General features: G+C 41.1%; 1 protein-coding gene across 1 annotated transcript; it reads left to right on the forward strand.

The window, feature by feature from the left end:
• Positions 1-1,076: 1,076 nt before the first annotated feature.
• fzd10 (frizzled class receptor 10) lies at positions 1,077-4,118 on the forward strand. Its single transcript, XM_040154143.1, has one exon. The coding sequence runs from the start codon at positions 1,777-1,779 to the stop codon at positions 3,526-3,528; it is 1,752 nt and encodes a 583-aa protein (XP_040010077.1). The 5' UTR covers positions 1,077-1,776; the 3' UTR covers positions 3,529-4,118.
• The last annotated feature ends 17,479 nt before the right edge of the window (positions 4,119-21,597 follow it).

A 21,597-nucleotide genomic window follows, 5' to 3' on the forward strand; every position in this document is an offset into this window, starting at 1 on the left:
TGAAACATAATTCATGCATGTCATCATTTTCATCGTAAATTGATCAGCATTCATTTTGCTGGCATTGGAGTAAAGGGTCTGGTCTATGATAATCATATTTCAGTTTTTATTTCAGAAAACCACCGTGGCTGATTCCAGTCTACAAAAAGTCATCCATGACAGTGATTTACTTTAAGTACTGTATCAGTATTTTAATTGAATGCTACTGTGTACTTCTGCACTGACAGCTGTTACAAGTGAATGGCTGGTTCATATTTTATAAACAAAACATATTACTGTATAATAGTGTGAAGGGGGCCATTCTGGATAATGGGCATTTATTTTTGATACTTTAAGTATAGTTTGATACTAATACGTCTCTGACAGTGTTTTTTTACATTTTGGTATCATCATTTTTACTTAGGTAAGGGATCTAAGTACTTAGGCTATTTCACCACTGTTCAATGAGCTGCTGAATGTCTCTAGAGAACAGCTGTTCTGCACATTCAGTCGTGTCCCGCGCAGTGGGGACAATATAAAATTAGCTGTCATTTGGATTCCCTAATTATTTGAGGCGTATCCTGAGGTTAAGTTAAAATATATATTATTGATGACCACCCAGCCTATATAAAACCCCGATAAAAGCTGTAAATATGTTCAGTTTGCCATTGTTTTATCAGCTATTTTGAAAGAGGAGATGCACCCTAGAACTTATTGTAGAAGGGAAAGCAATAAGGGGGGGCATAAAAACTTGCAGTCATTATCTGTCCCATGCTGTACATAGACTACAGGCAGTTAAATATCTAGTTGGGACCGAAGCTCTCCTTTCGGTGCGCCTCTGGACCGGTTAGCCCGTGACCCCAACACTTGGGGATTCTCATATAATGTGTCTCCGTCCTGCTACAGTCTGAGTTTGTGGCTGAGCACAAACAAACAGAGAGAGGGGACGTTTGCTGCGAGCCTTTGAAACTGCTGTAATGAACAAGCTGTTCCGCACGATTTGAAAATAATCCGCGTGTCAGTGTCATCTTTCTTATGCAAAGTAGCTGTCTTTGAAGGCGGATCTTTTGGCAGGTTAGACCGGGACGGAGGCTCCGACCAGCTCAGACGAGCGCTGCCACCAAACGCATCATCTCCCTCTTTTGCGGGAAGAGCAATACCCTGCATTTTCTGGGACACATTCAGTGTTACCACCAGGGATATTTCTTTGACTTATTTTTGCAGACCGAGTCGTTGTTTCGGGTGCCCTGCGAGGAACCCTTCCCGCCGCGTAAAGGACTGGAGGGAAATTATTTCCGTTGTTTTCCCAAGTTGTCGCACAAGGACTGAAATCGCACTGCTGCACGGGCAGATAGTGCGGGGGAAAAAAAGTGACATGAAACGTGAGGACGGACCGGTGGGTCTTGTGGACGCGAGTAGGAAACAAACCGGAGCACACAGCCATTCTCTTGTACTCGCAGTGGACTGATATGCACGGCGAGAAGAGACTGAACAAGTCGCTCCAACACTTCAGCCGCAAACTGTGCGCTTGAAAGCATGGACCTGAACCCACGCTGCTGCCAGCGAAAAAACGGCTCGGGACCGTCGCGGGAAATATGTTTTTACTAAACACTCCAAACCTAAAATGAGAAAAACGATGGTCTCCCTACAGATAGTTGTGTAAGTTTTTTTTCCGCACTGATCCTACACACAAACACCAGCCAGGGTTTCATCGCAGACTTTTTAATGAAAGAAACTTGTGTGGTGTGGTAGAGGTGAACGTTTGGCCGAATTTTTCATTAAATCAAGAGGGGAGAAATGTGTTCATCTGTTGAACTGAGCCTCATCTATGTGCTGCTGGTCCTGTGGAGCGGTGGGGGCTCAGCTATTAGCTCAATAGACCCAGACTGGTCGGGAGAAGGGAAATGTCAACACATCAACATCCCCCAGTGTAAAGACATTGGCTATAACATGACTCGCATGCCAAATCTTATGGGCCACGATGACCAAAAAGAGGCAGCAATAAAGCTGCAGGAGTTTGCAACACTAATACAGTTTGGATGCCACAGTCATCTCAAATTTTTTCTGTGCTCACTGTATGCGCCCATGTGCACAGAGCAGGTGTCCAACCCCATCCCAGCATGTAGAGTTATGTGTGAGCAGGTTAAGTTGAAATGCTCACCTATCTTGGAACAGTTTAACTTCCCCTGGCCTGACTCTCTGGACTGCTCCCGGCTGCCGACCAAAAACGACCCAAACAACCTTTGCATGGAGGCACCCAACAACGGCTCAGATGAGCCTCCCAAAGTCTCCCACACCCAGCCTCCAGATTTCAGGCCCCAGCGGCCTCTGAGTGGGCAAGACCTGCACCTTAAGGACAGTGGCAGCAAGCAGACATGCAGCAACCCTGGCAAGTTCCACTTTGTGGAGAAGAGTGAGTCCTGTGCCCCTAAATGCTACCCTAAAGTGGACGTGTACTGGAGTCAGGGAGACAAGCAGTTTTCTCTGGTGTGGATGGCCATCTGGTCCATCCTCTGCTTTGTCTCCAGCGCCTTCACTGTGCTCACTTTCCTCATAGACCCGCAGCGATTCAAATACCCAGAGAGGCCAATCATCTTCCTCTCCATGTCCTACTGTGTTTACTCTGTGGGCTACCTCATCCGACTTTTTGTAGGAGCTGACAGAATAGCCTGTGACAGAGACAGTGGGGTCCAGTATATTATCCAGGAGGGTCTGGAGAGCACTGGCTGCACTATTGTGTTCCTCGTCCTGTATTATTTTGGCATGGCCAGCTCCCTCTGGTGGGTTATCTTGACCCTCACATGGTTCCTGGCTGCGGGGAAGAAGTGGGGTCATGAGGCCATCGAGGCCAACAGCAGCTACTTCCACCTGGCAGCGTGGGCCATACCGGCTGTGAAGACCATCATGATCCTAGTGATGAGGAAGGTTGCAGGGGATGAGTTGACGGGCGTCTGCTACGTGGGCAGCATGGATGTCAAAGCTCTCACCGGCTTTGTGCTCATTCCTCTCTCCTGCTATCTTATTATTGGCACTTCTTTCCTGCTGTCTGGCTTTGTGGCCCTCTTCCACATCCGGAAGATAATGAAAACAGAGGGAGAGAACACAGACAAGCTTGAGAAGTTGATGGTTCGCATCGGGGTCTTCTCTGTTCTCTACACTGTCCCAGCCACCTGCGTTATCGCCTGCTATTTCTACGAGAGGCTGAACATGGACTACTGGCGCATCCTGGCAGGGGAGCAGAAGTGTGTGGACAGCAGCGGGCTGGAGTCAGACGAGTGTGTCATGAAGACTTCCATTCCCGCTGTTGAGATCTTCATGGTGAAGATCTTCATGCTGTTGGTGGTGGGCATCACTAGTGGCATGTGGATCTGGACCTCAAAGACACTGCAGTCATGGCAGAATGTGTTCAGTAGGAAGCTAAAGAAGAGGACGAGGAGAAAGGCTGCCAGTGTGTTCACCAGCAGTAGGCCTTACATCAAACCTCACCCATCTCTCAAAGGGCACAGTACTAAGTATGAGCCTACGCGGCCCCCTCCAACATGTGTATGAGCTGGGTCTCTTTGTATAAACCCAAAAATACTTGTAAAGCCCTTACCTAAATGAGACTTTGTAATCAGTGTGCCATCAAAGGAATCAAGGTTCATGATTTATTTATGCAAACTGCATTGAAGATAATGCAATGTGGGTGTTTTTGTATCTTGAGCCATCTCATGCAACAAGGGCTGCCTTTGTCTGAGAAAAAAACTGCTACTCCTGGATTCACTTATCCTATTGAGGAACTTGGTAGAGAAAAAAAATCGCATTGTTCCCTAGACAAAAAGAGTGGAATAAACCATTTGGATGTGCCATTGGGCTACATGAATAATGTGCAATAGATGTTTTCCTTACAGGCAAAATAAGACACTTGTACTGTTAGTGAGAGATTACAGACAATGAAAAGACCCCGTAGACAATGGAGGCAAATGGTCAGAGAGATGAGTGTTGTGTTTGGAGGCTTTTTATTAGAAATCGAAGTAGTGTCATATGTGTTTGAACTGGAGTGAGAGCAGCTGTTGAAAAGCGCTCAAGACCTTACGAACTGCCCATTGTGAGGCGATTCCATGCCATAAATTAATCAAGCACTCGTTATAGAAAAGTTATTTGTACACACGGTTGAGTTTTCCTTTTTTTTTTTTTTTTGCTGTTTTATAGCACAGGAGAACATTTGTATATATTTCTAAAAAAAGAAGCGAAGACTTTATAGAAAAATTAATAAAACGTTCTAGTTTTAAATGTTTGTAAAGCCGGAATTGTGTGTTGCAACTGTGTTGTTGTTCTCTGTGTTGGAGTGAGTCTCCATCCTCATACAGCGGCATGAAGTTTGTTTTTTGGAATTACAACCTCCGCCATTACAAGCTGACAGTGTGCAGCAGTCATTTTGATACAACATAAAAATCAACATCATTAATCTTAATTTGTGAATGTGATGGTATGTTAGAGCTGGATTTTAACATCATGAATAATTGACAGAAACAACATTGTCTATAAAAAAAACAGAAAGAGACACGTTTTTACTATGGTAATAACTGACTGGTTTTATGAGCAGTTCGGATCAGCTCATAAATGTTGCACACGCATTATATATCTCCTGCTATGGAAAAAAAAATGCGTTTTTACGTCTCACAAAAGATGAATATCTTACCTTGCTTTTCTGAAATTAAAACATGTTGCTACTCAAGTCAACAGGAGGCATAAATAGTGGCATCTCTATTCTTTCTTTAAATGCTCTTAAAGAAGCAATGTGACATTCATGTCTGTCCCTCTGTGGCTGCATCAAAGACAACTACCACCAAAGTATAACATAAAAGGATTGTCTATGGTCTTCCATTTGCTGTCTGTATATAGTACAATAAGGCAACAGAGTCACATTTGTTCATTTTTTAAAATGTATTCAGTGTTTTTTAATATAAAATTACATGTATCTGACTCTTTAATTTTAATATCTTTATTTCACCAAAACAAAAAAACAAACAATCAATATTTGACTCCTGGGTTTGGTGTGGTTGCCTTAAATTTATTTACAATTTACAATTTTTCCTGTCAGTGCACATTTCACTCAATATATATAAATGAAAGAAACAGGTGATGTTAGCACAAAGGGGAATTAGGTGACTAAAATGTCCAATATTTTAGCTGTGGTTAACACTACAGTTTGATAATCTGTTTATAATTTTTGATATTCCTCATTGCCTTTATGCTGGGTGCTTATATAAGCCTTTGTATAGTTCTTCATGTCATCTGAAGTGATCATACAACTTTATTTTAGTCCTCTCTCTCCCATCTCTCTCTTTCTCTCTCTCTCTCTCTCTCTCTGTTGCATGTGTCGGTGCGTATCAATGAAGGGGTTATACAATAATCCAGCTCTCATTCAGGACAGGATTAGACTGTTTGATGGATTTGACTTTGAAAAGAGGATCGCTGCAAGCCAAAATACAGAATATCTGTCATCGCTTCTTTTCTTATCAGCAGGGCATAGTGACATTTCTAAAGACACATCTGGTCTGGATTTTAAGTAGTTACATATTGAATGAAGCAGTTTCCTAAAGCATGAGCAAACTGAATGCATTGTACGGTAACCTTAGATGTTTGGTGTTAAACGATCCTTAGCCTGTCAACAATTTTAAGGGGCTTCATCTGAGAGCGACAAGTCTTGTCTTGAATCTAAACGACGGCAATTGACTTCTGTCCTGACAGTGCTGTCAGAGCAACAGGAAAACATGGATACTTCAAGTCATTGACTACATGTACAAGTATGGGAACCATTTAAAAGACATATAGGAATATTAATAGATTGTCAGAAGTTAATGTAAATATAACTACTAAGCATGAGGTTATTCTTTTGGATATGTGAGAAAAAGATGCAGTTTTGGAGTACAAGACCTTTTCCACCCTTATCTGCCTCACTTTCAAATCTTTTTTGAGAGTTTGAAACCTGTGGTAGAGAGTCCTCCCTGGTCTAATAAAAAGTTTCAGAAGTGTAGTAATGCTTTATCCCCGAGGGCATTCAAGTTCCAGCATCAACCCAACCCGTTTTAACAGTCAAAAGCACATGACTCACAGCCTCTATGTGGCTGAATCAAAGTCAGCCTGTGTCTATTGATACTCTGAGTTGCGAAAAAGGTGTGAGTGCTTCTGAGAGCTTCAACAGAGGCCACCTGGATAACAGCCCCCGAGGTGTCTGGGAAGGCTGTAAATATAAATGACAGTTACCACCCCCCTCCAGGGCATCTTCAGCCAAGTAGGCTTCACTTCTCTTCTTCTCCTCTCTTCAAAGGGAAAAATCCTGCTCAGAGTAAGGGCAAAGTATTGCTGGCAAGAAAGGATTTTCTTTTTTTTGGGAAATCACACTCAACTCTATGTATTGCTGGATTTTGGCTTTTAAAAGTTTAGATCTTATTTCATCAGACCACAGGTTATCAAACCAGGAGTGTCTCTCAGCAGAGTGAAAAATCCTCCGTCTGGTGTTGCTGATCATTACATGTTGTTCCTTGCGATGACACGTTTTATTTGACCAAGCGGGGAATCCCAACACAACCATGTGACTTAAGGCTGATGAATCTCAGACCCACATATCTCCACCAGGACGAATGCGGTCACCCGCACACTCTTCCACTTCCTGCCTCTCATTCTTTCTGCTGCGACATGTAGAAGAAATCAGTGTCTGCGTTGGCTCGTGATGTGTTGACACAATGAAGCTTCTGCTTGTGTTCAATGTTGTTGAAACAGCATCAAACCTCTGATAATTACTTGATTTAATTTAATCTGACTGGTTCACCAGTGAGCCAGGATTTTCAGCTTTTCACACAGTAACTGAGCTGATGTTAAGGATCCTTGTGGATCTGAGCAGTATTACACACATAAAGTCGAAATGACAGAACAATTAAGCCTACTTTGCATGTCAAAGGCCGATTTGGGTTCAGAGGGAGAGTGGCAAGGAAACATCATCACCAGTCAAAACCTTAAAACTATGCTTCTACATCAATAAATGACTAAACATCCTTCTCTATGCAATGTTTTTGTATTCAAGGCGGAGGTGGAGGAACCTGTGTACCTTTACTTTGTCTGCTGCTTTTGCAAGCAGTCATAAAGTTCTCTGACACAGTGACATAAATCAAGTTGCCGGGATGACTGGCAGCTCAGGCAGCTTCTCTTTGATCAGGCTATGTGGAGACGCCCCATGTCCTCATCCTCATCTGCCCCAGCAGCACCTGTTTACTAGTTCAGGCCTGTCTGTTTGGAAAGCAGTGTTTAGCTTCTAAATGTCATAGACTCATACATGACACACACATACACAAACACACGCACACACGCACACACACACACACACACACACACACACACACAAAGGAATTTGGTTGGTGCTCAGGGCTGGGTTTCCTCAAACACGTATGCTCCTAATGTGCTAGACCCATACTGATTCTTGGCACTTTCTCTTACAAGACATCTGCTCTAAATGTAAATCTGAGTTCTTCCTCCCTTGGCTGTGCCAAGGAAGAAAATAGTTGTTGCATCATGACAAATGAAACAGCTTTGTTTTGCTGCTGAAGAAGTAACTTGGAGTCAGAGGGTTACTGAAGAAAAAAAACTTTTACACAATAAGAGCTGTAAAAGTTTTAGACCAAAGTGTTATCATAGAATGCAATGATCCCCCAAGTTCTTCTGGCACATAAATCCAGAATACTGAGAATTATGGTTGAAGGAAGTGTGGGTGGGCTTCATGTTCTGGATTGATCTATATAGCAAAGAATCTAGGGCAATCTAAGAGTACAGTATATATGCTCAATCCTCAGTAACAAGCCCCATGAATAGCTCAGAGACGCACACACCTCAGCCTGCTGTGGAAGCAGTTGTTCCCAGCCACTGCTGAAGGTGAGAGTAATTACATAAAAACCTGGCAACAATGAGTTCGCTCCTGACAAGGTGGGGGCATGGCACTTTTTTCAAATGCTTAATGAACTACCTCGCAGACTGTCTGCTGATCAAACAAGCGTTTGATAGTGGCTTTGGTTTGAAAGAGGACTGAATACGCTTATTTGCATGTGGAGAAGTGAGCGACTTTGAGGTGGAGATCAGGCAGATTAGTGATAACTGACAGAGACCTGTGCAAACAGACACTCCCCCTCCATTCAAGCAGGGCAGCGGCGCACTTCCTCTGAGGACCAGTTAGGCTGAATACAACATCAGATAGTCCAGAGCATGGCAACTCCTGCTACTTTTCAGACAATGCTCTTTGTATGGCAGCCTCCTCCTTTACCTGACTCTCTTTTTCTCCGTAAGTTTTGACTTGTTTGGTTTGGTGCGTTTGGAAGCGCACTGATAGCTGGCAAACAATGTAAGAGATGAGAAATCCAATGATGGGCTGCTATTCATCAAAGATATTTTCTTAGAATTCATTCTAATTTAATTCAGATCCACATCCCCAACTAGAACTACTTTTGTGTCGCAAGAGCGATACACTCAAACCATTATATACTGAAACGCAGTGCATACTGTGAATCATATGGTAATGGGATAACAGGTGCAAGGGGATTTTCAGCAGACAGCAGATCATACCAGGCCACAAAATCTCATCAAGTTGATGAGAGTTAGATGAGAGGATCAAAACCACTCTCATGTCTGTATGCTAAATATATAGCTACATCCAGCAGCTGGCATACTTAGCTTAGCATATAGGGGTGGAAAGGTAGCCTGGCCCTGTCCAAAGGTGACACAATCTGCCTACCAGCACCTCTGAAGTTAGGATTTTGTCACTTTCAGACAGAGCCAGGCTAGCTGTTTTGACACAAACACATGTAGGAATATTGCTAAAATAATATAACCAGCTGCTTGTGGTAGCTCTATATTTAATGGAAAGATATCATAGTGGCATCAGTCTTGTCTTTCCATTTTACTCTTGGTAAGAAAAGGATAAGCATATTTCCCAAAATGTTAAACTATTAAGTTAACAACAGCAAGGAGAACATGATACACTTGTTCTCTACCATCACAATGACAGATATGCAGCATTCAGCAAAACACCGTCAGATGCAAGGAAGAAGTATTACAAGGACTGTTGGCACCCATGGGCTGCAACGTGACTGAGAAGGCAAGAGATTGGGGGGTTAGAGGGATGTGAATAGTCTGGCGTCAGCTGGAAACAAGATTTTTGCCACGGTGACTTAGCAGAAGACTCTAATCTGCCACCTTCCTAATCCACACTGCAAAGATCGTTTTAAAACACAGCAGAATAGCACAAGTGGGAATGGCTTTCCTTTGTCTGCGGACATTCTCCTACAGATACCCCCACACATACTTTATACAGATGCACAAACAAACAATCTCATTTGGGTTGCTGCTCATGTCTTAGAAATTCAGATGCAATAATTTTCCTCAGAAAGTTCATGAGTTACATCATATAAAGCACATTTTGATGTCTGTGTATTTCATTGTATGTATGTGTGAGTGCACACCGTACACACTGTATGTGTGTGTGTAACCATGCAAGTGTTTGTCGCTTGTAAGCGATTTTCGGAGATGTTATGAAGGCAGTGACAGGACTGATGGTAGAGTGGAGAGAGCAAGCACAACAGGAGACTGTCTACATGTGTATATATTTGTGTGTGTGTGTGTGTGAGTTTATAGACGGTATAGGAGCTATAGACGGAGAGACAGAGGGAGAGGGATGATGATGGATCTGGCAGGGCTCATGAACACCGCTGAGAGAAAATGCCTATGGTTCAAAGACACTCTCAGCAAACTTAACAAAGAAAGAAGGCACAGAGGGGGAGAACATGAAAGGAAACTACACAATCAACTGTCACATAAACTTGGAGAAAACATCCTGGCCCTGCTGGCAGAATATACTGTATGAAGACATTTTATTATTTTTACACAAACTCCATGCAATGGACAGTGACAAAGTGAGATAGAAAATACACAATAGCACATTTGCATAAAACTGCTTACAGTCTACTATTTAATAATTACTTTAAGGTCTTATTGTAAAATCCAGACTGTGTGTGAATGTCTTTTTTTTTCACACCTTACACACTTCCCAAAAGACACCACAACCTATGCTGGCATGTAATATACACCAACCCCTTATCTATGGGCTTACAAAAAATTTCTGTGCATTAAAATTTCTTACTATTGATATATAATCTTTTATAATTAATCATCATAAAATTACTAATGAATAAATGTAAGCTATTTGTTTGTTTTATTGCAAAGTAGTAATACACAATTCTAATACTAACTTTTGTAAAAAAAAAAAGACGTAATCAAAATTCAGATTCACTGTCTTGCTTGAGTAAATGTCAGTAGTCTAGATGTTAGTTAACATGGTGAACAACAAGTGGTGGAAGGAATATTCAGATCCTTTCCTTGAGTAAAAGTAGCAAAACCAGTCTTTATACTCTATTACAAGTAGAAGTCCTGCGTTCAAAATCTTAATTTAATATAAGTAAAGAAGTAACATCATCAAAATGTACTTTAAGTATCAAAAGGAAGGAATATGTAGTATAAGTATGAATTATGAACGGTATATCATATATTATGTTACTGCATAAGTATTATTGATATGTTAATGTGTAAGTTGTATTTTACCTTTGTAGCTGGTTGAAGATGATCTTCTTTTAATGTTTTAAATACAGTTGGGTAGTTTAATCTAGTGTAAAGGAGTAATTTGACATTTTGGGAAATATGCTTTTCACTTTCTTGTCAAGAATTGAATGAGAGGATCAATACCACTCTCATTTCTGTACTGTGAATATGTAGCTGTAACCTGCAGCTGGTTAGATTACCATAAAGGCTGGAAATGGGGAAAAAGGGTAGGCTGGCTCTGTCCAAGGGCAATGAATTCTTAACTTTACAGTGGTAGTAGCTGTACTTGGTACTTGTGGACAGAGCAAGGCCACCTGTTTCCCCCTGTTTTGAATCTCTACAATATGGCATATTTACCCTACAGACACATAAATTGCTGCAGGGATAAATGTCAAATAATTCCATAAATATCATGTATTGAAACACTCAAGTAAAGTACAAGTAGGACTACATCAAAAATGTGCTTAAGTACTATACTTGAGTAAATGTACTTTGTGACATTCCACCACTGAAAGCAACACACACTGTACACAAGAGAAGCTGAATGAGAGATCTTCAATCTTTGAACACTTGGTGACAGCACGAGGAAGCAAACAAAAATAATACAGTGTTGCTTTTTGCATTTGACTTGTACATAGTGATTTTTGAAGTTCCGTCACTTATTTGGAATTCCAGGTCTTGTATTTATATGGTTGTAAAATACAAGGTAACATGCTTAAACTATTTGTCAGTTTGCTTGTGTTTTTACTGCTCGGGGGTTAGCCACATGCTCCTTGGCTTGGCAAAAATCCTTGCGGAGTATTTCTTTTTTTCTTGGCGCATCAAGTTAATATGAATGGGCACGCACAACACATAACATGTGTCGGTCTACAGCGGTCCAAGACAATGTCCCATTTTGCTCCCGGCTTGCTTTATGCAGTGACAGAGGACTGGAAGCAATTTGGTATAAGTACCAAGGAAAGTTGAGGAGATGATAAATGACTTTATTGTTGGGTTTTGCGACTGTATCTGATACCAGTGCATGGGTTCCTTTGAGTAATCAAGCTATAGCATGGCAAAAGAATTTTGGTTTCCTGGACACTGGTGGAGGGCCAGATTGTCTGGTCCTGATAATAGTAATGGGAGTGATGGCAGCAGCAGCTAATCTACACAGAGAAGGGGTCAGGACCCACTTATCTGGCCTGAGTGGAAAATAACATCCCACTTAAAGGACCAGTCTGTGATTGCAGTATGACAACCCAGTTGAAACTTTGTTGCCCCACAGCTGTCTTTGTTTATATAATGACTTAGTGGCTTTGAGACATTTTTTTCACACTGAAATTTATTTCCTGAGCTTTTGTTTATGTTTGTAAACTTGTAAACATGAATAAAATGCCCTCTTATTTTTAGTTACAATGGGTTAGGAACATTTACCTTATTGTACTTGTCAAAGTCTTCAAGAACAGATATGGCATTGCCAGGATTTACATGCCCAAATAAAAGAAACTGATTAGAGTCCATAAAACAGCTGTCATATGACAAGAGAGGCCTAAACTAAAGGCATGCTGTCGCACTCTGTGGTAAAGGGTGTTCCACAAAAGCATGCAAACAATGTATCGACATATTTACTGCATAACACCTGCAGAGTATGCTTATGAATGTTTGTAGCACAATGAAACAATGGCTGACATTGAAATTAAGAATTAAATTTAGATCTCTGTTTGATCATTGCCTCAGGTCAGGGACAGCTCTTTGAACCAACATGGCTACATTCACCAAACCACATAAAGACAAGCCTGTGTTCTTCTGTTCTTCAAAGGAGAGAAAGGAGCAGTGCTGTACACAACAAAATCTTCTATTAAGCAGGAAACACATGACTTGATGTAGATGGGAACTGAATTGATGGGTGGCGTTGCTGTGGGAATGCGGCTCTGGTAGCAGGAGCCAGGTGTTTGCTTGTGTGTTTGAGAAAAGTGTATGTTTATGGTGCGCTACCAAAAGCATTTTTAGAAGGGTTATCTGACATACCCCTTCATCCCAATCAGATGTATCCCTCTCAATTACCCCTTCATTGACCCTACCCACCATGTTCCAAATGTGTTCATTTCATTTAATTTGGATATTGTTACTGTTCTTTTGGCTGGACCTCAACAGGTGGGCCGTCCCTATAAACGCGAATGTCCCTGACTGACTGACTCAGTGATGAAGTTTTGCTATTGGTCAGCTGAATGCCACGTGACCAAGTGCTTAAGTTACACCATTGGTCGGCCAGCCAAGTGTTGGAGTTTCCCAACTAGCCGCTGCTCTTTCAAAATGAACTGGCGCAAACAGTTTCTAATACGTCATCAGGAGGGTCTTTGTTGATAGATATACTGACTTTTCAGACCCCTTCAGCGACTTTTTTTCACAAAAGCAACTAGCGACAAATCTAGCAACTTTTTGGACAAAGCTTAGCTACTTTACATTGAAGAGAGTCACCAGTATTTCCCCGCCAGCACAAGGTCAGCCTTTCCCTTCTCAGGCACACCTCTCTATGTGTCTCATTCAATTGACATCACAGCAGCGGACACAGATATGAATTCGCTTTCTAAATTTCTCTCTGAGTGATCATTTTACAAGTAAATATAGCCATTATGACAGAAAAGCCAGTTTTTTAAACTTATGTAAATGGTGATTTCATCAGATGATGTCATGGTTAAAAAATCAGGATTTTAGCAGTGCAGAGCAGCAGTTTGGAAATGGCTTGGAAGTGACTGCTGGTTAACATGTAGACTTAATGGGCTGCGTTTCATATTTCGCTATTTCATACTTGTTCCATTGTCTGACAACAGAAACAAAAAAACATGTAAATGAGAACAGCTTTTATTCAGCTGTATTAAAATACTGTATAAGTTAGCACAGAGAGTAGGAGAGAAGCAAACAGATAAAGGGCGGTTCAGTGACATAATAGGCTTTGACCTAGTTTTGTTTACATTAGTTTGGTCAGCTACTGCTTCTTCTACTTCCACTGGAACTTCCAATCATTTATCTTTTCTTTTAGCTAATTACTTGGGCAATTTATGGATTACTTCAGGCAAACGATTTCACCTCTTTATCCATTCATTTTGGGTATTTATTTCAACTGTTTACCCATTACTTTTGGCTAATTATTTCAAGCATTTACCAGTAATTTAAGTGTTTCACCTGTTTATCCATTCCATTTGTTTAATTAATTTGTTTATCTATTACTTTTACTTGACTATGCATTACGAATGATTTCAACTGTTTATCTATTCATTTTAGATTATTTCAAATGTTTTTCCTCTCTTAGCTTTTAGCTAATTAGTTTGGCTGTTTATCCATTACTTTAACTATTTTGACATCTTTTTTTCGCTTGCTATCTAGTTTTCATGCAGTCTCTTCGGTAAGATAGTACTTTAGTGTGTTGCAGCTGTCTCAGGAGCTGTGTCCTGTGCAGTCAGCCCATTGAAACGAGCTGACTAGTTGTGGCAAGAAATGTACTAAAGATCAGCATCATACCATTTTGTAATCCTATTTGGATATTTATGTTTCCCCTAAACACAAATCTGTGGATGTCTTTCAAAATAACCCTTGGCAACTGCAGAGGTGCCCTCAGTATAAGTATCCATGGTTGGGATTCACGGCTCTAGCAAATTGATAGAACCAACTTTAAACTGGAAGCAGGAATGCGTGTGTGCTGATTAAGTGTTGTTTAACCCTGTGGAATCAGTCTTTCTGGTCTGAATGCAGCAAGAAGCTGGAAGCAGATCAGCAGAGGTCAGAGAGGACAGCGAGAGCTTCTAATGTGAGTCCGACACTTTTGAGGACCACTGCAAGGGGCACTGAGTCAGTTCATTGATATTCAAGGATTTGACCCACTGACAACAGGGATGTCACTGAGGTTAAGACAGCTGTGCCTCTCCGTATTGTGCGGGGCCGAAAAGCCAGGGGGTCCCCCAGCCCCCAGCCCCCTGTGCACGGTTGTCATGGTGAGCAAATCAGTGCGGCAGCACTATGTCACACTCATGTGGGTACATTCTCTATTTCTTCCTCTCTTTCTTTTCTTTCTCTGACTTTCTATCATGCTGCTTCACCGAGGGGGCTGCCAAAGAGAGTTTTCTGTCCACTCACAATGCCTGGTGTGTCATGGACATCCCCATACATATACAGTGCAAAGAAGAGAAGGCTCTGAAAATCCAAGGGCTTCCCTTCCCAAAACACATGGCAACAGATATATTTCCTCTCTGCTGTGGGATCTGAGTGAGTATTTTGTATCCAAGAACATGTCATGTCAGGTGGTGAATGTATGCTGCAGGTCACCAAGTCCAAATAACCACCAATCATATTTCATTTTACAGGTGGAGTGAAGGACTGTTGCACCAGTTAATGTGCATGCTAAGTGAGTATGTCATGTGCATTATTAGTTTGCGCTACTGTTGTGCCCTTACTCTAGTTTGTTCAAATAATGGACCATAGTAAAATTACCAAAACTAAAGCTCCCTGATAAGAGCAAAAATCAATCAACAGAAATGAATTTGATTCCCTCACAGAACATACATTCTTCATAACCTTACTGTGTCTTCTAATTGAAAACAATTGACTGATGTTTGGCAGTAGGCCTCTGCGGTGTCTTGTTGTCACACAAATATGTTCCCAGAGCCAAGTCAAGGAGATTAGGCTGAAGGGAAAATTGCAGCTGTATTTAGCGGTAGAGCTGGTGAGCCGCTGCTCGCAGGTGATGGGGCATGTCTGTGCCTTACCCCAACTGAACCTGATGGCTGCTGCGGTTGGCACTGTAATTACAGAGGTTAGGCATAAATCACAGAGCAAGAGGTGGGAGAGAGGGAGGGAGAGACAGAGAAAGTAAAGAGAGAGAGACTAGTATAGCCTCAGGGACAGAGGAGGCCCTGACACTCAGAAACAGACTGTTCCCTCCTAAATGCTCTCCCACTCAGTCCCTTGTTTTACTTTCTTTCTTTCTTTTTTTTCTTCTTCTCAATGCTCCCACATAGTCAAAATGCAAACACACTCTTGCAGCCTGTCTGTCAATGTTCCCATCCTTCCTGTGGCTGTGGTAGTCAGACTATACCGGGCCCTTTACTGGTCCTGCGGGTTCCTGATTACACCACACTTCTTCATCCTGTACACATTAAAGCAGTAACCATCAGACCACAGGAAATAATGGTTGCAACTGCTGATTTGGACCTATGCCACTCTTTTTGTTTCCAGCTCCCTCTGAAGGGAATTTTTAGATTCACTACAAAATGTGTCACAACAAGCGTCTTAGCAAAGACCAGATTTATCCATAGTTAATTTGGCAAATATACTCCTCTCATATTTCTGGGAGATAGAAGTCTTTAGAACAGAAATATATGTTGTGTTCTATACCACTGTGGTGTTATAAGTAGAAACTATCAAAGAGTGGACATCATGGCAATTTAATTGTGAAATAGGTTAATTCTAATACAAAATTTAATTCCAAATGCCACTCTTTATCCTGTTTTATAATTAGGCATTTTAATATTGCACTTAGCTGCAATACCATATCAGTAATATTTTAATATCATTTTCGATGTGCATCGAAGGTCCCAGCCAGAATAAAGTTGAGGACGCTGTGATCAGAATTCACAGTATTAAGTACTAGGTCACCAGGACACTGCACCACATCACTTATTATCTAGTGAAAGGGGCAATTCAGCAATTTATTGTTACGCTACCATTAAGCTGGGGAACTTGTGATACATAGACAGATCTTAAAAATAATATTCAAAATCGAAGCAGCAGAAGATGAGATATCCTGATTTTTAGTTCCTATTACAAATCAAGCTCCATGGCAAAAAATTCTGATACTGCAATTTGATTACATCTTTCATTAGACTTTGACATCATCAGGGTTATTTTTTAAGTTTAACTACCTTGCTAATGTTAGGGGACCTCTGTCGTCCTGGTTACAATAATAAACCACTTGATTACAGTTTGAAAATGAACGCAGCCATAGTTAAAAGAAACCCGCTTTGATTGTCCGTAGGAAATGGGAAACGAACAGCACACACTACTTCCTCCTTTGATCCTGGTGGACAAGAGTCATAATTTCTACAGCTGCTAGAGGAATTTGCGACTAGAACATAAGCATATGTTGTTTTGGGGCATTTGTTGAAACGACAGATGCTCTTGCTTTTCTTTTCAAGACAGTCTGCTTCATAACAAACAAACTGACCTTCATGTGTAAAATCAGTGGTGTCCCCCTTTAAACAAAACACAAAACAACAAAACAGAGCACAAAAAAAAGTACACACTGAATAAAGAAACTTCACATCTTATCTTCATCAGGGGAAAAAAATCAGTTTTAAAGACAACTGGCATATGATGTTTATTGTATTCATGATGGGAAAAAGTACCTCTTCTGAATACATCCCATAAAAGCAGCAAAAACGCTTGATCAGTCAAATACAATGCATTAAAAATAACGTTTAGAAGAGGTCTTTGATCTTGATCTCTTTGTGCTTTCCATAGGGGAAAAGACTTTGCAAGATCTTTAAAAAGATGAGAAAATGGAATAGAAATCTCCTTACGAGCTCTAAATGTGATTCCTGGTCACAAACAATTACTGAACCAGTCAAGTGAAGGAATACTTATTGGAGTAGTAACTGCAATCCAACCCCAATATACAGCATGAGTTATTGCATTTAGATCTGGATTAATTGGTAATTGTAATATTATAATTATTATTATTAATTAGATATCTCTGAATATTTACAGTCAACATGATATCAACTCCACTGAGAAGCCTGAAATAGGAGAACCAGTCTTTTTCTGACTGGCAGTCAGCTTTACATATCCTCTGTATCATCAAATCATGCATTAGCCCTCTGTTCAACAAGCCATATTTTATGGTGCAGGGAAAATCTATAGACTGCCACTACAAAATCCACTGAGTCTGAATCATTTTATCCTTTCAGCTGTGAAACAGAGTGAAATGGGGAGTCTGCAGCCAGCAGAATTAGGACATATGGAAATATCTCTGCTGCAGCTACAATATGCTCCATCCGTATTAGACAAAGACGTAGGCACAGCACTCAAGGTCAATGCTCTTCATGTAAAGATAATGTTGCTGAGAAGACAATCAACACTCCTCATTGCATTTAGAGCCAAAGACCATAATATGACTTCCACTGATCCATAAAATCATTACGAAGAAGCTTTTAACAGGTTCCAAGGACCACGGCTTACTTTTTAAATAAAATATAAACAAGGGAAAATATCAAACCCATTAATCTTTCATTAAGCTCGCCGGATAAAAAAGAATCGCTTAAAGTATCATTCGTTACCATCACTGCGAGTGCAAAAGCCCCCTGCTAACATCAAAGGCTTCTCAAAGAAACAGAGCGGGAGAGAGTCAGTTAGCTGAATTTGGCTGAGAACCAGCTTGTGGTTGGGTTTTAATTTTCGACTGACTCATAATGGCACTGAAGAGGAAATGGGGACCCTGTCTATAATAATTTTTGTGGCATCAGGGCCTTTTTGAGCAAACAGTCACATAAACAATGCACTGCTGTTGTTAAAAGTGCCCACGGATCCAGACTGGATGCTTACAAAGGTTGAGAGCTCATCTTCATCTTGGCCAAGCCTTTGTGTCATTGAAATATCAGAGGCTGTTCATGGCCAAGGAAAGGGGAGACTCCATCTCAAATGCATATACTGCACACACACTCGTGCAGCAGGAGTGGGGGGAGTGGTTGGCATGTTTGTGAGGGCGATGTAGCAGCACTCTTTAGGAACAGACTGATCCTCCTTTCTATGTTTGGGTGGGGCATCCTGGCGATGCAACTATGTAGCAGCTTTTCAAAGGAGCATCATAGAATAATTTTGAAAATTCATACACAACATTTTGGAATTTCTTTATGAAACCATTTGATAGATGCTCCCACTCTTTTTGCAGAACTAGGTGTTGTGGCTCATGACATATTCAATGTATATATTGCATATGTACTTTAGAACTGCCACTGAACAACAGATACGCCACTGTTTACCTGCAAGAAACACAATCGCGCTCTTGCTGACCTCCTCTCAGTGATTCCAAGTAGGTTAATAACATGCAGTGGGTTAAGGTTTTGAGTGCTGCACTGCACTGCTGCTATACTGAAGAACTGATTCACTATGGGAACAAAACAAAGCTATCCCAACACATTTTCCTGACCTGCATCCCTTTGCCGAGGAACATTACCGTCAAAATACAGTGACAAAATCAGTTCTGTCTACAATACACAAAGCGAGCGAAGAAGCCTTCGACTGACTTCAGAGGCCCGGTATATTACACGAGTTAGTCATGGCTCATACTGAAATAAAGATGGGAAAAAGAGTGTCTTTTTATCTACAGCCAAAGTGCTAAATCTGACCACTGCAACTGATACTCGGCCACTTCAAATCCTCCCTTTGATAGTGAAAGCATAGGAGCTTCAAATGTATCAGTTTGTCCTCATTTTGTAATGGGCTTCAGTCACAAACACTGGTTGATGTTTGCAACTGAAAACAAAATTATACAAAAGCACTCTTTTATGCCTTGTTCCCTGCAGAGCAAATGAGTCACAGTTACATTTTGGTTACTCTTTCATATCTGTTTGCTGCACAGGTAGATTTAATCAACCAACAGCAGGGTGACAGTTTCCCTCCAAGTCATCCCTGATAGGTGCAATAATAATTACAGTGGACATGAATAGACAGGCTTGTGTGATCTCCCACTGTTCTTTTGGAGTTGGATGATAGTTAGATAATGCTCTGTTCAGCTCAGAGATGTCACAGATGTCATGTATTTTGGTTGTGCAGAACTTATTTTTGCTGGTGTGGAGTTGTGATATTTTTGGACAAGCAGGGATGAAAGCCTAGGGCCCTGTGGCTAATGAGATACCGAGGCAATGGGAATGATGGTTTTAATTACTGCCCAGGACTGGTCTAAAGGGGGCGATTGCTGAAGAGCATGCTGAGTGTCCTAGGTTGGGAGTTCAGACCAATGCCAGTCATGCTGTGCCTGGCTGCCTTTGATGCTCACTCCCCTCTGCTTTATTCCCACATTGTGCTTATTAGATTCTTTGCTGCTGATGCTTCACTGCACCTTTGTTCAAACCAAATCTTTGGACAAAGAGAGGAATAACCACTGAGATTTCAACTTCAAACCCCAAGAAAGTTTCAGTGATGCAGAAGGCAACTTAATCTTTGGTGGAAATTAAAGCTGCAGCGCTCCCATTGTATGGTGGCTCTTTGGCACAGAGGGGACGGATTGCAAGTTTGCGTGGAGCAGACAGCGTGATATTTATTGTTAAAGAATCAAAATTCAGATGTGCCAGAATTAATAAACAACCATTTGTGTGAACTAAAACGAATGTTAAAACTAGCGATTGCGTCTGTGATCATAAAACTGAATTGGGGAAGATTCCTCCCCAGTGACCGCTCATATTGCACGGGGGAGAAATCTACAGTAGATTTGCAGGCAGGGAATGAGTCCTCCGTCTCTTCGGCTGCTCCCAGCAGGAGGTTGTTGCTACGTGTCTGCTCTCTGTTCTCCTGCAGCCCAGCTGTGGACCAACCCTTGTTGACTTTTCAGAGATCACATGGCATCCTCACGGAGGCTGGCTCAGAAGGGGCTCTGCCTCTGCAGGACTCTCTAATGGTCAGCACAGACCTCCTCCTTCTTCTTCTCCTGCCTAAAAAAAGAACACAAGAAACATTTGGGTGTGCATATTCAAAAACGCATCTTAAAAATTACCCAAATTCTTTCTTGACATTACTACCACTTAGCAAACTGACAAATGAATAACAATGTTTACTCTTCACCCTTACAGAATTCAGTGGACAAATCCATGCCTATTTAATCGAATCTTTTTCTACCTAGATTTCCTTTTTCTGTATGCACAAATAATCTCTAACAAGTCAAGGCCACCAGCCAGAGGTTTTTGTTATCACATGAAAAGGAAACAGTATTTGCCAAACACTGTAAGAACAAAAGGAAACTTGAATTGGATATATCCTTGGCGCCCATCCTTGCAAGAAGTGTGGATAAGGGATTGAATCATTAATAGAAAGGGTTCTGTATTTTGAAAGCCATGATGATGATTTTTGTAAACCCAGTTCATGTTTTGGTTTTATATTCAGTATATGGCAATTCAGCCATTGTGTGTGTGGATTATTTTTATAGCTGTCAGGTTTGCAAGAAAGTGTTGCTGAAAGACATGGAAGAGAAAGTAGGGATCATAGAATATGTGACAATGATCAGGAGTCGGATTTAAATCCTTGACTTCACGAGTACATACAGCTGTTCTCTGTTCCTGGCTTAGACTCTGCTTATGGTCACTTTGACCCACAAGCTCTTGACAGATACTATGTTGCCCAGAGTTTCAGCCACCACATTGAAAACATGGGGAAAAAATGTCATTTTGTGCAGAAAAATAGCACAATGTACTCAAATTTTGATAAATTGAAATATGATCAATAACATTTCTGTTTCTAAGCTGTTTACATTGGAGATGAAGATGGTGAACAATGACAGAGTGCACATCTAAAATCCACTTAGTCCACTTAGTAGCTTTTTTCTTCCTTAGTTGATGGTATTTCTCAGTTGTCATCTGATCTGATCCGATCAGAGCTGTTGGCGGTATCAGATGTATTCACGTAATATCATGTCACTTTCAATAATATTTGATATTTTGAACGCACAGTATTATTGAGTTAAAACAACAATGCTCATCAGAGTCACAATGCTGCAGGAAATCTGCCTCTTAATTTATTCATTTCCAATAGGGGGCTGTCATTCTAATGTTCTCCCTGTCTGTTTTTTCTTCTAACAATGTAGATAGAGTACAATTTATGGCTTATTAATCATTTAAGGCCACAAACATTTTCATCTGTTCCAATGTTATGGGGAAGAAAACCATTGCTTACGGTATTTTTCGTTCAGAATCTGCTTGGAAATGTCCTTCTGTTGGAGGACTGCTATTGGAAGAGAGGCTTAGTAATTTTGACAGTACT

Source organism: Xiphias gladius, chromosome 19, assembly GCF_016859285.1.
Source record: "Xiphias gladius isolate SHS-SW01 ecotype Sanya breed wild chromosome 19, ASM1685928v1, whole genome shotgun sequence".
Lineage (NCBI taxonomy): Eukaryota > Metazoa > Chordata > Actinopteri > Istiophoriformes > Xiphiidae > Xiphias > Xiphias gladius.